The 17,297-nt window shown below is 36.7% G+C and overlaps 1 protein-coding gene across 1 annotated transcript; it reads left to right on the forward strand.

Moving 5' to 3' along the window:
* The first annotated feature begins 485 nt into the window (after window positions 1-485).
* LOC121971962 (importin-5-like) lies at window positions 486-16,419 on the forward strand. Its single transcript, XM_042523515.1, has 20 exons — window positions 486-1,866; window positions 2,001-2,204; window positions 6,613-6,717; window positions 6,819-6,884; window positions 6,966-7,130; window positions 8,700-8,774; window positions 8,857-9,011; window positions 9,226-9,361; window positions 9,457-9,526; window positions 9,616-9,743; window positions 9,821-9,877; window positions 11,783-11,968; window positions 12,108-12,200; window positions 13,018-13,103; window positions 13,191-13,257; window positions 13,376-13,442; window positions 13,534-13,670; window positions 14,882-14,973; window positions 15,072-15,138; window positions 15,939-16,419. The coding sequence occupies exons 1-20, from the start codon at window positions 622-624 to the stop codon at window positions 16,101-16,103; spliced, it is 3,366 nt and encodes a 1,121-aa protein (XP_042379449.1). The 5' UTR covers window positions 486-621; the 3' UTR covers window positions 16,104-16,419.
* The last annotated feature ends 878 nt before the right edge of the window (window positions 16,420-17,297 follow it).

Raw genomic sequence — 17,297 nt, forward strand, 5'->3', positions numbered from 1 at the left:
CAGCTATACAATTGTAGCTACTATAACACTGCATCTGCTATGGATTATAACATTTGGATGGAGTGACAAGATTTTATGACACGTATATGGGGGAACACATTGTAGATGAAAGGCTACAGGTAAGCTCAGTGAGGTGATACGATACCGAAAGAGTTGATCTATGAAGATGATGATCGATGGCTATGTACAATCATGACACCAAAGGAAACAAGGGAGTTTGAAGGGAGGTTACAAATATTTAGATTTTTTTTAAAGAGGAAATGGAGTTTTTTTTTTTAAATTCTGACTAGATAAAAAAATAATTAAATTTAACGACGGGTACTACATGAAAAATATGGCACAGTATATATATATATATATAATTTATTTATTATATAGATAACTTATTAAAACAAAAAAAAAAAATCTGAAACTGATTCCTAAACTTCTAGAACTTCCGGCCCACGACTAACCTCGAACTAACTTAATCTTGTAAACCCAGTAAAATTGTTCTCGAAAACCCTAATAATAAAAGGGTAGACAAGCTCGCCGTGTAAGAAAGAAAACTCCGCTCGCCATCGCCACCCCTAAATTTTCTTCTTCGTCTTCCATTCGGCACCGTTAACTTTGGGCAGAAGAAGAATGGATCAGCAACAACAGCAGCAGCAGATCGCCGTGATTCTTGGCTCGGCGGAGTCCGGCCCCTTCGAATCTTTGATTGGTCAGTTGATGTCCGCGGCGAACGAGCAGCGCTCCCACGCTGAGTCGCTTTTCAACCTCTGCCGCGACCTCCATCCGGACGCCCTCGCCCTGAAGCTTGCTGCCGTCCTCCACGCCTCCCCCGCCCTTGACTTCCGCGCCATGTCCGCCGTCCTTCTCCGCAAGCTCCTCACCCACCGTGACTCCGACGCTCCGTTCTGGCCCCGCCTCTCTTCCGCCTCCCAGACCTCGCTCAAGTCCCTCCTCCTGGCCGTCCTCCACCAGGAGTCCGACCGCTCCACTGCCAAGAAGGTCGCTGACACCATCTCCGCCCTTGCTGTCTCCCTCCTCCCCGACTCCGCCTGGCCTGATCTTCTCCCCTTCCTTTTTCATTCTGTCTCTGCCTCCGACACCCCTCCTCGCCTACAGGAGTCTGCCCTCCTCATCTTTGCCCAGATCGCATATGTCCTCGCCGACGACGCGTCCTTCATTGGCTCTCACCTCCCCACCCTTCACACTCTCCTCCTCGCCGCCCTCTCCCACCCTTCCTCTCCAGATGTCCGCGTCGCTGCACTGTCTGCGGCCGTCAACCTTGTCACTTCCTTGGAGTCTGCTGCTGATCGTAACCGCCTAGCTGACCTCCTCCCTCCCATGATGCGAACCCTTACTGAGTCTCTCAACTCTGGTAACGAAGCTACAGCTCAGGAGGCCCTTGAGCTCCTTGTCGAACTTGCAGGTGCAGAGCCACGGTTTCTTCGTCGTCAGATTGGTGATGTTGTTGGAGCCATGATTCAAATTGCTGAGGCAGATGGACTCGAGGAGGGTACACGACACTTGGCTATTGAGTTTATCATCACTCTTGCTGAAGCGAGGGAGCGTGCCCCTGGGATGATGCGGAAACTACCTCAGTTTCTTAGCAGACTCTTTTCTGTGCTCATGAAGATGCTTCTTGATTTAGAGGATGATCCTGCTTGGTACACTGCTGAGGTTCAGGATGAGGATGCTGGGGAAACTAGCAACTATGGTGTTGCACAGGAGTGTCTTGACCGTCTTGCGATAGCAGTTGGTGGAAACACAATCGTTCCGGTAGCCTCTGAGCTGTTACCAGCTTTCCTGGCTGCTTCCGAGTGGCAGAAACACCATGCTGCCCTTATCGCCCTTGCACAGATTGCTGAGGGTTGTTCAAAGGTTGTTCCATGATCTTTATATGATTTTTCTGTTCTTTATAGAATGTTGTTTTGTTTCAAAAGTCTTTTAAAGTATTGTTCAAGCAATGGATTTTGTACACGTTCTGAAGTTGGGTTTGTTCCTCTACTGTGCAGGTGATGTTAAAAAATTTGGAGCAAGTGGTGACCATGGTCCTATGCTCTTTTCAAGATCCTCATCCACGTGTTCGTTGGGCAGCAATTAATGCTATTGGACAGTTATCCACTGATTTGGGGCCAGATCTCCAAACTCAGTATCATCAGAGGGTGCTTCCGGCATTGGCATCAGCAATGGATGATTTTCAGAATCCTCGTGTGCAGGCATGTATTTTGGAGAGTATTAAACTTTTTAATTTGAGTTTGTGTTTTTTCTTTTCAAGCATAGTTGATCTAGAAACAGAAATTATGTGTATTTCTGTGTGTTTTCCATCTTTTGTTGATGTCTTTAAGTAGCTCATCTATGCATTAGTCTATGATAAATCCACTCATGGTTATGTTTATCTCAATAGATTAAGTTAGATACTAAGACAATTTTCACTAGGATGTGTCTGAATGTTTGGAAGGGATTTTGCTAAAACTTTCAACAGTTTTTCCCCAACATGTAAAGCAATTTAGGGGATAAGACTTGGTTGTTGTTGTATGTAAAGCAATTTATGGGTTAGTTATATGTCAACAAGGCCTAATTTGTTCTGAAAATTGATTTTTATTTGGCAGTTCAGCTTGATGGATCTTATGGTCTCCAAATTAATATTAGCATTCTTCATGCATTAAGCTTTAACTGCTCCAGGTCCTATTTTTAAGTGATCTGCATTTAATTATAGTTGGTTGCTTGGAAGTGAGTTTTGTCTCGTCTAGCCCTATATCGAAATGAAATTCTCAAGTCCTAGAATGTATGCATCGTGATGATAGAAGTATTGTGTCATGACACAGTATGTCTGGATACGAGTGCCATAAGCAAACTGATAGCTCCAGTTGGGATCATTATTGTGTTTCTAGTCATAGAAAAGAACCGACTTCCATGGTTCTGACTAGAATTGTAAATATGCTAAGGCATGCATGGGATTGTCTTTTGAATTTCTTGCTACTTTTGTTTGCATTTTTCTGAAAGACAAGTTGAATATGTGTCTTGTGTTGGAGTCAATTATTACTACCGTACTTGAGATTTAATATTGGGATTCAAGTTAGTTAATGCGAAATACTGTGGATTTAGCTATCAAAATTGCAATCAAAGTTGATTGAGAAAATAAAAATTTATATAAATTAAACCAAATAAATAAATGCAATTTGAGAAACATACAATGTTGAAATACTCTGTTTACTTTCATTTTTATGCATGGGACATGTTACTTAATGACTATTAAACATATTTTTTATTTAGAAAATAATTATCTTATATATTGTTTGAAAGACTTCAAATGTAGTTTCTGCAAGTCTGAAGTAGTGAATATCCCACTGATCCATGACCTACAAACTCAATTGATCTAATATGGTGGATTAGTCGGATCAAAATCTGTGATGATTGATTTGTTTTTTGCCAAAAGATTCAGCAAGATCAATCACCCTACTGAGGTATGCCAGTTTACCTTAAGAAAACAATTGGAACCAATTAGCTATCACATAAAAATTGGTTGCCATTTGACCGAGGAGCAAAAGAATCTATGGTTGTTTTCAAAATCAATTAGACTTCACTTGATCCATTTGTTAAATTCGTGGTTTTTTCCAAATATATTCTTTGCTAGATAGGGTTAACATGAGGGGATAGATAGGAGAAAAGGAGAAAAACCATAAGTAAAAGGTGATTTTGATTTAAGCGAGGATAAGTAAAGCATCAAGTAACGGAAGGGGCAAGGTGTTTGTTGCAAGAACCAATTGACAATAATGTAAAAATTTGCTATGCCTAGGGTGGTTGATTTGAGAAGGTACATGATGGAGAGTGCTACTAGAGCCTCGAGGGATGAGCAAGTTAGCAACACAAACGACAAAATTGGAGATCACTTCATCTAACAGAAGTAGGTGAATGTTGATATCTAATAATGCAAAGGCAAATTAAACCTTAAACTCACAGAGATAATTGGAACACTAATGATGAAGCATATGGATAACTACCATTAACTAAGTTTATTATTATTATTAGTACCTGAAAGATGATCATTATATTGATGAAAATTCTTTTATGGACTTTAACCCTAACTAAACTAGGAAACAGATATGGTAAATCTGGAAATACAATTAACTCTATTAAACTCCTACTATATTATAATATACTAAACTTTTGACATCTAAAGTAGAATAATTATAAAAAATCAGCTATGATCTGAATTTCAAATTCATTCCTTTTCCTCATTTGCATTTTCTAGTTTGCAAATTGTATAGGCCTTTATAAGAGGTAAATAAATAATTAATATTAATTATATTAACATTAACTAATAGATTAAATAGTTGCTATCAATCATCGCCATCAAGCTTTGTTTGTCTGAACTGTTTAGGTTTAGCTCTCTGGATTTTATTCAAGCAATTAAATCAATTTTTATTACATTAATTACAGTTTACTTTGATTACTTTGGTACCTTTGTCATTACACTATCCACTAGTTAATTCTTCATTTCTTGTAACTACACAATCTATTAATACCATTTGAAACTATTTGCTCTTGTTTTATCATCTATTGGAGCTATTGCCTAATCCTTATTTTATTTTATTCTTTCTAGTATCCCTGCACTCTTAGGATTGCCATCTACTACTGTACATGGTTGCTAATATCTCAACATGCTGATCAATAAAGTATTATGACCACTCCACAATCTCAAAAAAAACTTCTTCTAGCTGAAGGAGCACACATCAATTCTAGACCTACCGACTCAGAATATTCTCCATTTCAACTATCCATTATTTTATTGTATTAGTGACATCAACAATATCTCCTTAAATGATGAATTTAAATCTAGTTTTAAGAATTGTATGCCCATACATATTAATTGTTCCCTTATTCTTCTCTCATCATTGAAACTATGACGCTTATATCCAATTTTTAAAGTTTTTCTCCCGAATTGAAGCTCCAAATTTAATCCTCTTACATTTTCATCAATCAACACATTATTACCATGAATAATATTTCATGTGAATGACAACTTTTCAGTGCTGGGTAGAATAATGAATAGCATTTTTCATCTCTCATTTCATTTCCAAGCATACGCTGAAGCAGCCAGACAAACTTAGGTTGGCTTTGGAAAATATTTAACATACTATATGTGCATGTAGCTCGTATAACTTATCTGATTCCAACAATATGCAAGTCCTCTTTTTTTCTTTGGTTTTTCTATTTAACCATTCACAATGATTTTAAGGCCATGCTAGCTAAGAGTAGGCTTCTTCAAGCGGGCATGATTGTTATAATTGGAAATAAAGAAAATATTTTTTACAATGAAAAATTTTAAACATAAAAAAAGGGTAGCCCGGTGCATGAAGCTCCCGTCATGCGGGGTCCCGGGGAAGGATCCATTGTACGCAGCTTTACCCTGCTTTTTGCAAGAGGCTGTTTCCAGGATTCGAACCCGTGACCTTTTGGTCACATGACAACAACTTTACTGTTGCACCAAGACTCCCCTTTAATGAAAAATTTTAAACATGAGAATAAAAAAAGAAATGGTAATTTGAGATACAATTACTAGTTGTAATACACTTAATTATTTAACTATTAATTAACATTATAATATATACCTATGATATTATAAAGTTTAATTATGAATCTTAATAGTTTTTAAATTGTCAGATTATTAATGTGATTAATGAATTGAGAATATTACTTCAACTAATATTATCCTGTGTTTATTTAATGTTTAATAAATATGTAACAATCTTATCAATTGCAATTTAATATATAACAAACAAATAATATTATTTAGGAACAAATATTTAATATATTCATAATCTTAATTTGCTACCACATATAGCTGAGTTATGCTTACCCATGGTTTGAAATTTCGTATCTTGTTGATCGAAACGATTGAAATTGTTGAAATGGTCGAAATGTTTCGTTTTGGTAAATCATCGACACTCGATACCACTCGGCACCAAGGTTCGAAATTTTGAGCCGTGTAGTAGTTTGACTGAAAAGATGTTTCATGTCGTGTCGATGCTTTGAAGAAAGGAGATGAAGCAAAGGAAGGAGACATTGTCTGCGTTGAGTGGTATCAAGTTTCAAGAATTTATAAGAATAATATGTTTCGACTCTTTCATCCCTGCATGGTACAAGATTAAAACCATGCTCAACACAGAGAATGTCTTCTCACTATGTTTTATCTCTTTCCTTCTTCAATTCCAATCTATCACAGACACTATGCATCGAAATATCGGCACAATACTGAAATAGTATTGTCGGCAAGATTACAAAATAGTATCGTTCCAGTCAAATATTGAAATTTCGGCATGGCTTGAGATTTTGTGCCTTGTGCTTACCCATTGACCGCTTGCTTGTGTATTATTATATAAGTTCTGCTTGATGGCATAATTAGCAGCTTATTTTTTAATGTTATGATTGGAATTTGTCTTCTCACTAATTATTAAGTTGCTTGGCATTTGTCTTTCATGTAATAGGTAGATGATTTTCTAAAGTTCTACACTTATCTGTCAAATATTTGAGATTCATTATCAATTACTTTTTGAATCACATGTTTTTTTTTTAAAAAAAAATTTAATCCTTCATTCTCAATTTGTATTTATTGATTTGCAGGCTCATGCAGCTTCAGCTGTTCTAAATTTCTGTGAAAATTGCACTCCTGATATTTTGACACCTTACCTAGATGGAATTGTAGGAAAGTTACTTGTTCTGCTACAGGTATCATACCAATTTTTCCATTGATCTAATACATTTTGCGTGTCTCCGTAGTTCTTGGATGTTAATTTGTGTATAAATGTGAATGCGATTGATTTATTCAGAATGGGAAGCAGATGGTTCAAGAAGGAGCTTTAACAGCTTTAGCTTCAGTTGCAGATTCATCACAAGTATTTCTCATAGCCACTTTTGTGAAGTTGTTTAACATATTGCATTGACCACACTAATTCAATTGGTGATTCACAATGCAGGAACAATTTCAGAAGTACTACGATGCTGTTATGCCTTACCTCAAAGCCATATTGATGAATGCAACTAACAAATCAAACAGAATGCTTCGTGCAAAATCAATGGAGTGCATAAGTTTGGTGGGAATGGCAGTGGGCAAGGAGAAGTTCAGGGATGATGCTAAACAGGTACAATCACATTTAATTATCTGTTTTTGAAAGTTTTTCATATTTAGCGAACAGCAAAGGTGAATGATTCTATGGTAAAGAGGATTATAAGCCTATTCTACAGTAAGCTATTATACCCCACTACTTAGGGGTGATCACGGATCGGGTTGGTTCGGTTATTGGGGTAAAAAATTATCCGGCCCTACTAGATCAGATAATGCAAAATCGGGACCTACATCCGGCCCTATATCCGGCGGTTCTTATGTTTCAAATATCCGACGGGTTATCAGTTATTTGGATATCCGACCCTATATCCAATGAAATATAAAATATAGATATAAATATAACAAAAAAATAAATTTTTTTAAAATGATAATAGAAATTACTCATTACACATTATAACAACTAATCGGAAATAACTATTACAACGTGTAGCAACTTATCGGCAGTAGTTACTACAACGTGTAACAACTTATCAACATTAGTTGTTATAAGTAGGGGTGATCGGATCGGATTGGTTCGGTTATTGGGATAAAACACTATCCGGCCCTACTAGATCAGATAATGCAATATTAGGACCCTACATCCAGCCCTATATCCGGCGGATCATTTTTTTTCGGTTCGGTTCGGGTCGGTATAAGCGGGTTGGTCGGTTTGGCGGATTGACTGCTCACCCCTACCACTACTAATTTTTAATATGAGAAATAGAGCTTCTGCTCTGAGTGAATGAAAAGGTTAAGAGGTGAGGCCATTACACATATATATACACATGGAATTGATATCCTGCCCAACTGCCCGTCCTCGACTGAGTGGTTGTGGCACCCGGAAGTGATCCAGACACCCCGAAATGAATGCACTCGGGGGTGCCCAAATCACTTCTGGGCGCATTGACCACTCAGTCGTGGACACGTGTCGCGGTCGAGTTGGATATCACTCTCTCACTCTCTCTCTCATATATATATATATATCAAGTTATATTTGACTATCCCAATGTTAGTGCAAGAATAAAGTTTAAAGTCTGAACCTCTCAGTAGTTAAAGATTGTTTGGCAGTACTGGAGCAAGTTTTTGATTTTTCAGCTACATTGAGCTTGTAAATTAAAACTTGATATGTTTTTAAAAATGATAACTGAATTTCACTGCAAATATTTTCAATTTTATGAATGCATGTCCACATATTTTTACATATGCATGCAGACATGGAAATACAAGGTCCTAAAAGACATTTTCAGATAGCAGGCGGTCAGCTTATAGCACACATTTGTTATATTGGGACATGTGCTTGAAATATAAAAATATTAAAATAATTGTTAATTTAATATAAACATTGCAAATGACTAACATATCTATGCAACAAAGTATATTAATCAATCAGAACGAAAACACATTCACGATCACAATAAACAATTTTATTTAGTGGTATATGCATATTTTATTTATATTATTCTTGTCAAAATAAGGATATATCGCCTTCATATGTTTTTATAATCTTGGTATTTGTTTATCTGCAGTAATATAGTGAAGAAATTTCATATAGATTTTTTTATTTCTTACTACAATTTTTTACATTTACCGATTACTGTTATGCTAGGTAATGGAAGTTTTGCTGGCACTGCAAGGATCACAAGTGGAGACAGATGACCCTACTACAAGCTATATGCTTCAGGTGTATATGAGTTTGCGTAGATCAATATGTCAGGAAATGATATTGCTATAGCTAACTTTTAATTTTCAATTTCTTATGATAGGCATGGGCCAGGTTATGCAAATGTCTAGGGCAGGATTTTCTACCGTACATGAGTGTTGTTATGCCTCCATTGCTTCAATCCGCCCAACTGAAACCAGATGTAACTATCACATCTGCAGGCTCAGATGATGACATAGACGATTCAGATGATGAAAGGTTTGATTCACTAGCAACATATTATTTATCATGTTCTCTCATGCATGTTTATTGATCACTTGATCTACTAAGCTTTTGCAAATTTCGGTTTGCGAAGGATGAAATGTACTCAGCTCTATGAAGCAGATATGATATTTTTATGAGACAAATCTTCATTATAACAGCGTGCTGCAATCATATACTTCTATTACTCTTAATGCTGCATTTGTTGCAGTGTTGAGACCATTACTCTTGGAGATAAAAGGATAGGAATTCGGACAAGCGTGTTGGAGGAGAAAGCCACTGCTTGTAACATGCTTTGTTGCTATGCTGACGAGCTAAAAGAGGGATTCTATCCATGGATTGATCAGGTCAATTTTGATCATCATTTATCATTTCTTAAAAAAAATTGATATGGAATTGCACTTCTTAAAGGCTAATTCTATACAATGCAAATTAATTGTAGGTTGCCCCAACATTGGTACCTCTACTTAAATTCTATTTCCATGAAGAAGTAAGGAAGGCTGCTGTTGCAGGTATCTATTTGTATCACTTTTTTTTGTGTGATTTTTGGCTAGGTTAAAATTATCAAGAGTTATATCTTTACTTTCTACTTTGTCTCTAGCTATGCCGGAATTACTACGATCTGCAAAACTAGCAGTTGAGAAGGGGCAAGCACAAGGTCGTGATGAATCATATATTAAGCAATTATCAGACTACATAATTCCAGCTCTTGTTGAAGCATTGCAGAAGGTTATTCTAAGGCAATGGTCTTGATCTTTTAATGTATGTGGTTATTGATATTTATTACTGTGATTCTCTTATTGCAGGAACCAGAAACAGAAATCTGTGCAAGCATGCTTGATTCACTGAATGAGTGCATGCAGGTATGTCCTTGTAGCAAGGACTTTATTATCATTTATTCTATGGACAAGGAACAGTAGTGCCCTTGTAATATCACATAATGATTTACGACTAGCTTTACAAGACATTCAGGAACACTAAATATAAACCTTAATAAGCCCTGCCTTGCTTTTAGTCTTGAATACAAGCAAATGGGGGCAATCATAAACTTCAATGTGGCAAACCAATATTTCACAATGAATTCCAGTAGAATGGGCATAGTAAAATTGCTTTAATAAGCCCTGCCTTGCTTTTAGTAGATGACATTTCTTTAATAGGACGAACGCCTAAAAAGGAAAAAAAAACTAGTATTTTCTCTACATTCAGATGAATAAAATCTGTGTTTTGTTGCCATTTATAAGTATTGTTATTTATAACCATGATCATTCCACATAAATTGAATTGTAGAGTCTTTTGTTTTTTACCAACTCATTAGTCAACTTGTAGTATTATAATTAGCAGCATCATTAGTTCAACTTACTGATGTTTATAAGGAAAAAAACAGCTGATAGGACATCTTTTAGTTTTCTGATTGGTTTTCTACAGTATATATTCTTTTTATAATTCCAGATTTATTAGAGAGACATGTATTAATTCTATTTACTTGGATTTGGGTTATTGTCAAGTATGCTATTTAGTAAAGGATTTAGGATTGTGATGTCTCTTGTCATTTTCAACTTTCAGTCATGATGTCATCCTTGGTGAAGGTTGGCAAGACAAAATACAGAAGTCTCATTTTGGAATGAACTTTAGACCACGACTTGTAGGAACTTGTTTTATTGGTATATTAGACCCCGCGGGTCATCCGAGTTGGTATGTGGCGGGTGTTGCTACAATGAGGTCGCAGGGTCGATCCTCGGGGCAACTGGGGAATAAATCCCCTATCCCCGTATTACACCTTGTCCGTCACATGCTCGCTCGGATGCTGCGATTTACCTCCCTCGTGATGGCCTTGGGTCGGGTACGGCGGGGGCGCTTAGGGCGAGCGTTTCGCCATTTTGCCACAATTGTTTTATTGGTATATTAACAATATCATGATTAGTTTTTCCATCTCAAGTTATTATCTAAGATCAGATACAGAAAGGCTAGATAACCAGAAGATCATTGATCTAGGTTTACTTGATTATTAATACAAAGAATGAACGGGATATGAAGGGAATAGGTCTCTTAATGAAAAGTATATTGGTAGTTTGACAAGCATTATGTATGATAAGTTTAATTAATTATTATGTGCCTTTTATTTTCATATATTTGAGTATAATTATTATTATATATATTTTAATAATTTGCTGCACATGTGCCTTTATAATTAGGGATGACAATGAGTCCGGTTGGGACGGGTTTGGCCAAACCTGGGACCCGACCCGCCCCGCCCTGCGAACCCGGCAGGGCGGATCCGGGTTAGACCCGCTAGATCCGCCTTATTTTTTTTTTTTTTGAAACACAAAATAAAAATTTTAAAAAATAATTAAACATTAAATTTATTTTCAACATTTATATTAATAATATTTTGTAACAAAAAAATATTATCACAAATTAAAATCTATCAATTTTAATTCAATTAAAAATTAATTATCAATTTTTATTCAATTAATAATTAATAAAAAAAAATATTATATGGGGCGGGTCCGGTTAAACCCGTGACCCGCCCCGGATCCACCTTGAGACAGGTTTAGGTGGGTCTAAACCCGCCCCGCCGGGGCAGGTTTATTATGGGGCCGGTTTCAACCCGCCCTATTGCCATCCCTATTCATAATGTATATACAATATCTATTGACCTGCCAAAATACTGCTTATGTTTGTTTGTTAAAATCTGGCCAGGTTTCCTTGTTTATACATATAATTAACATGCTACATCTGAGTTGTTATAATTTTTTGTTCCTATGCAGCTAAGTGGATCACTTCTTAGTGAAGACCAAGTCAGAAGCATAGTTGAACAGATAAAACATGTGATAACTGCAAGTGCAGCTAGGAAAAAGGAAAGGGCAGAAAGGACCAAAGCCGAGGATTTTGATGCAGAGGAAGAGGAAATCCTCAAGGAAGAAAATGAACAGGAGGAAGAAGTCTTTGATCAGGTTATTAATGCAGTTTGAAAAATGTCATTTTTTATGAATTTGTACTAAGATCCTTTTGATTGAAAGTGACAGATTATTAAGTAACTTGTGAAATCAGTTTATTGAATATTTATCAGCTTCTTTGGTTAATCTAATTCAGATTGGGGATTGCCTTGGAACTCTGATTAAGACCTTCAAGGCATCTTTCCTTCCGTTCTTTGATGAGCTCTCTCTTTATATTACTCCGATGCTGGTATGCTTGACACACTCTTGCTTATTACTGCAATACCTATGTTGACTACAACAATTTTCTTTTTATCAACATAGTTTTATTTGAAGATAGTTTGATTTTGAGAATATTTTTCTGTTGTAATGCTATGCATTTTTTCTTTCTGTAATTGAATTTTCCTGATAAACATCATGAGCTAGTTGAAGTAGAAATGAAGTATCCATATTCTTGGAATCACCAAGACATTGAACAGGATATTAAAACTGAACCTTTTTTTAGGACTAATATGTATTTCTGACACAATTGTGGAAAAATTTATCTTATCGTGATTTTTAATCCATGAATTAATATTGTATTATCCAATGAATGGTGAAGTTTTTGCAAACTGATGGTTGTTAAATACCTTGGAATCTGGAATCAACTTCTATGCTGTCTACTAATGTTCGTTCCCCTTGTTTAAGCTGCATCTCTGTTAAGTTTTACTGATACTGATATTTATTTATCCATAGATACACCTCCATGCACATCATTGTTGCTCATTAGAAGGTTTATTTTGCTATGACTTCATTCTGACAGTTAAACCTTTTTTTTGTTGTTGTTTTATAATGTTTTGGACTGTTGACAGAAGTTTCTTATGCTAATTTTTCTACTCGCATGTTGTTCTTACTCATTAGGTTTAGTTTCTTTTAATTTTCAATTTCATAGTACAGTTCCTTGTCTCTCTTGCTTTGTTTTATGATGCTCTTGGACTAATAGCAACTAATTCCTCTGTTTTGCATACTAATTCATTTACTTTCACAAACTTGTAGTTTAGCATGTTCTTTCATTGACTTTTGTGCAGGGGAAGGATAAAACACCCGAGGAGAGAAGGATTGCCATTTGCATCTTTGATGATGTTGCAGAACAATGCCGGGAAGCAGCTCTTAGGTATGATTTTTAGGCAATTTATTGTTGTCATGCTTGTTTATGTACAACAAAACAAGTATCTAATATTTCTGTTTTCTAATTTGGCAGATATTATGATACCTACCTTCCTTTCCTTTTAGAAGCATGTAATGATGATAATGCAGATGTTAGGCAGGTGAGGAGTGATCCTTCCTCTTTCCTATCATATGTACTTGTGCTCTTGCTATCAATTCAGCACATATGCATGAAACTTCAATGGAATATGGTTGTTATTTATAAGTAATCATTTCTAGGCTGCTGTTTATGGTGTTGGTGTTTGTGCTGAATTTGGTGGTTCTGTGTTTCGGCCTTTGGTTGGAGGTAGCTTTATATATAAGATATTTTTTACATACAAGTTAATGCCTTAATGCTGCTGCTAATAACAATTTGTCCAATATTTCTTTTTGTACAGAGGCTCTCTTTAGTTTGAATAATGTGATTGGACACCCTGATGCATTGCAATCAGATAATGTAATGGCATATGATAATGCTGTTTCAGCACTTGGAAAAATATGCCAATTTCATCGTGATGGTATTGATGCAGCGAAGGTATAGTTATTGCTTATATTTCTTTGCAATTTTTTTGTGTGTGTGTTTCATGTGCTTTATGATTGTCAATTTTGCTGTTTGAAGATTTGTCAAAATATCTGTTTTCTTTTCTTTATAATTGTGTTGCTCTTCTTTTTTTTGTTCTGGCATTTGATAATTGTAATCAGCTAAAGCATCCCAAATTATGAACTTCTTGGTTTCTAATGCATGATATTATAAGGACATAATGCGTTTGTTTTATTTTGGTTTTCTACGTGTTGCATCTCACCTATTTAAATCATTAACATTTCCTAATGCCAAACAAGTGCCATCTGAGATTGCGTTTGCAGGAGAATTCTAAATATTGTTGGTTTTCAATTTGCCTTTTCTTAAGACAATGCTACTTTTTCTATAAATGTTCTTTTGCCTGTCATTATTCTTGTACTGCAGAATACTAATGAAAAAAAAAAAGGGCAGCTCGGTGCACGAAGTTCCTGTCATGCGGGGTCCCGGGGAAGGATCCATTGTACGTAACCTTATCCTATTTTTTTGCAAGGGGCTGTTTCCAAGATTCGAACCCGTGACCTTTTGGTGACATAGCAACAACTTTACCGTTGCGCCAAGGCTCCCCTTCGAACCTGTTTTTTGTAGAATACTAATGAAGCAGAATATATATTTTTTTGGTTTGATCAAAGTTGAGGAAGGGGAGTTTTGGCGCAACGGTAAAGTTATTATCATGTGACTAAAAGGTCACGGGTTCGAATCTTGGAAATAATCTCTTGCAAAAAATAGGGTAAGGCTGCGTACAATGGATCTTTTCCTGAGACCCGCATGGCGGGAGCTTCGTGCATCGGGCTGTCTTTTTTTTTTTTTATCAAAGTTGAGGGTTGCATGGACATTCATGTCTACACTAGAAATCATGCTGGTTATATGTACTTCGATATGTCGTCTATTCAATTTTATACTTGAAATCGATACTATTTTATAGGAATTATCAGACTGTGGAATTATAATCTTGTATAGCTATCTGATTCCATTTTGTTGTTTGCATGAAAATTCATTTTCCATGTCCTTTTATGTCGTCTAGATTTTACAATTTGCAGTCGCATTATAGTTATTTCCCAAGTTGGCAACATCTTATAATCATTCTGACTCGTGCCGCTCTCTTTCTTTGAATGAATACGTTGAAATGTTAAAATTTTCTATATGCTATTTTGCTCGATACTTGTCAGGTCGTCCCAGCTTGGTTGAGTTGCTTGCCGATAAAGAATGATTTAATCGAGGCCAAAATTGTTCATGAGCAACTTTGTTCGATGGTCGAAAGGTAGTTAGCACATCATGAATTGTGCCAGAAAATATATTAAGATTTCTCTGTTTCTCCGTTTCTTCTGTTAGGTATGACATTGAAAATTTTGTTAACAGGTCAGATAGAGAACTTTTGGGTCCAAACAATCAGCAAATTCCAAAAATAGTTGCTGTGTTTGCAGAGGTGAGTACGTCGATCTCTTGTTGATGACAGTCTAATCTAGTCGAGGCTGGACACTACAATTATACTCTATTTAGCCTATTCACCTACTATTTATTTTTTCTTGCTATTCCATTCTTATTCTACTTAGACGACCAATAAATGCTCCAGTTAGACGATATGAAATTATGATAACCATGCATATCAAACGAGGAAGAGGAAGACCAAAAAAGATTTGGTTAATAACAATAAAACAAGATAAAATTTATTTAAATATAGATGATGATATAATAAGAGATAAAGTTTAATGGCGTAAAAGGATTCATACAGTCGACCCCACCTAATGGGAAAAGATTTGGTTGTTGTATTCCATTCTCATTCCGACCATAATCCATCCGGTACACTACCAAATGCAACGTATGCTAAAGCATGCAACCCCAATCTTTGTAGCTGAACTAAAGATCATTCAGATTTCTTTTGTTTTTTTTTTCTGCATTTGGCGGCAATTGGTTAGCAACAAAGACTTGGTTATGTGAATATGTACTTAGACGACTAATAAATGCTCCAGTTAGGCGATGCGATACTTTGATAAACATACATATCAAACGAGAAAAGGAAGACAAAAAAAAAACTTGGTTAGCAACAATAAAATAAGATAAAATTTATTTAAAAATAGATGATATAATAGGAGATAGAGCTCAATGACGTAAAAGGATTTATACAGCCGACCTCAACTAGTAGGAAAAGGCTTGATCATTGTTGTTGTATTTGACGGCAATTGGTTTCAAATCCTGACATGGAAATGCTTTCTTTTGTTTCTCTAGGTCCTGTGCGGAGGGAAGGATCTGGCTACGGAGCAGACTGTTAGTAGAATCATCAGTCTCTTGAGGCAAATTCAACAGACGCTGCCACCGGCTGTCCTTGCTTCAACCTGGTCCACCCTGCAGCCTCAGCAACAGCTCGCCTTGCAATCTGTATTATCTTCTTAAGTCATTGCCTGTATCTGTTCTCTCTTCTGGTCTGCATGTTTTTCCTAATCCGCAACATTTTCGCCATGGCAATGGCATTCCGTGTTCCACTCGTCGAGTTTATTAAAAATATGGGGGGCCTTGTTAGTTGAGTTGCTTTTCGTCCGCAAGAGAATTTTGTAATTTTGGTGGGATTGGTGTACAAAGTGACAGTCATCACATATTTATTTGAGTCTGCGGTGTAGATTGTGGAGGGTTGAGAAAGATTGTATTTTCATGGATATATATATAATTTTGGTTATAATGGGAGTCATTGCCCAGATGGACACTTCAATTCCATTGTATGTTTGCCCCATCAATGTGAATGATGAGCGTGTCAGAATATATACAATGTAATGTCCATCACTCAATAAATATGCACGCATTAATTACAATAAATGATTTGGTCACTAAAAGCATATGCAATGAAAGATTTATAGCATAAGATTCTTAATATAAAGTTTTTTAATAAATTTATACCAAAATCTTAGGAGGTTTATAAAAAAATTAGGAGAGAGAGGATTTTAAAAGAGGTTTGTTCAAGAGGTTTATGATTGTGGATGAGCTAAGACCATTTTCAATAATTAGAATTTAAAATATTTATATATTTTTAATATGTTATATTAATATTATAAAATTTTATTGAGATCGAGCTGAGAAGCCGAGTGGCAGACCGGGCTGGGAAGCCGAGCGGGTAGCTACGCTGACGGGGAGAGTCCAATCAAGTATAGCGGTCTCACAGTCGAAGATCGGGAGGCCTGAGTGACAGAGTAACTAGTCGGACAGTGAAGCTGAGCAGGTAGAGCACCTGATCGGGCAGAGCAAACTAGCTGAGCAAGACAGAGTACTCGACCGGGTGAGCAGAGAAGCTGAGTCGCAGATCGAGTGATGCAGCAACCTAAGCGGACGAGGCAAGCAGCCGGGCGGGCTAAGCGAGCGGACGAGCGAGTCACATACTAAGTGACCGACCGAGTAGTGCGGTTGGTCGGGCAAAGCAGCTCGAGTGGGCCAAGAGCGTCCGATCGGGCAAAGAATCGAGTGGCTGGGCGAGAGTATGGTTGGATAGGCAGAATAGCCGAGCGGGTAGAATGGACCGAGGCTTGCGAGGGTTGCAGTTTCCTTGAAACACATTCATCCCACCTCCGGCTGTGCTTCGAGGTTTTCCTAAGGTCGTCT

The sequence above is a fragment of the Zingiber officinale genome, chromosome 4A (genome assembly GCF_018446385.1).
Source record: "Zingiber officinale cultivar Zhangliang chromosome 4A, Zo_v1.1, whole genome shotgun sequence".
NCBI classification, from domain to species: Eukaryota; Viridiplantae; Streptophyta; class Magnoliopsida; order Zingiberales; family Zingiberaceae; genus Zingiber; species Zingiber officinale.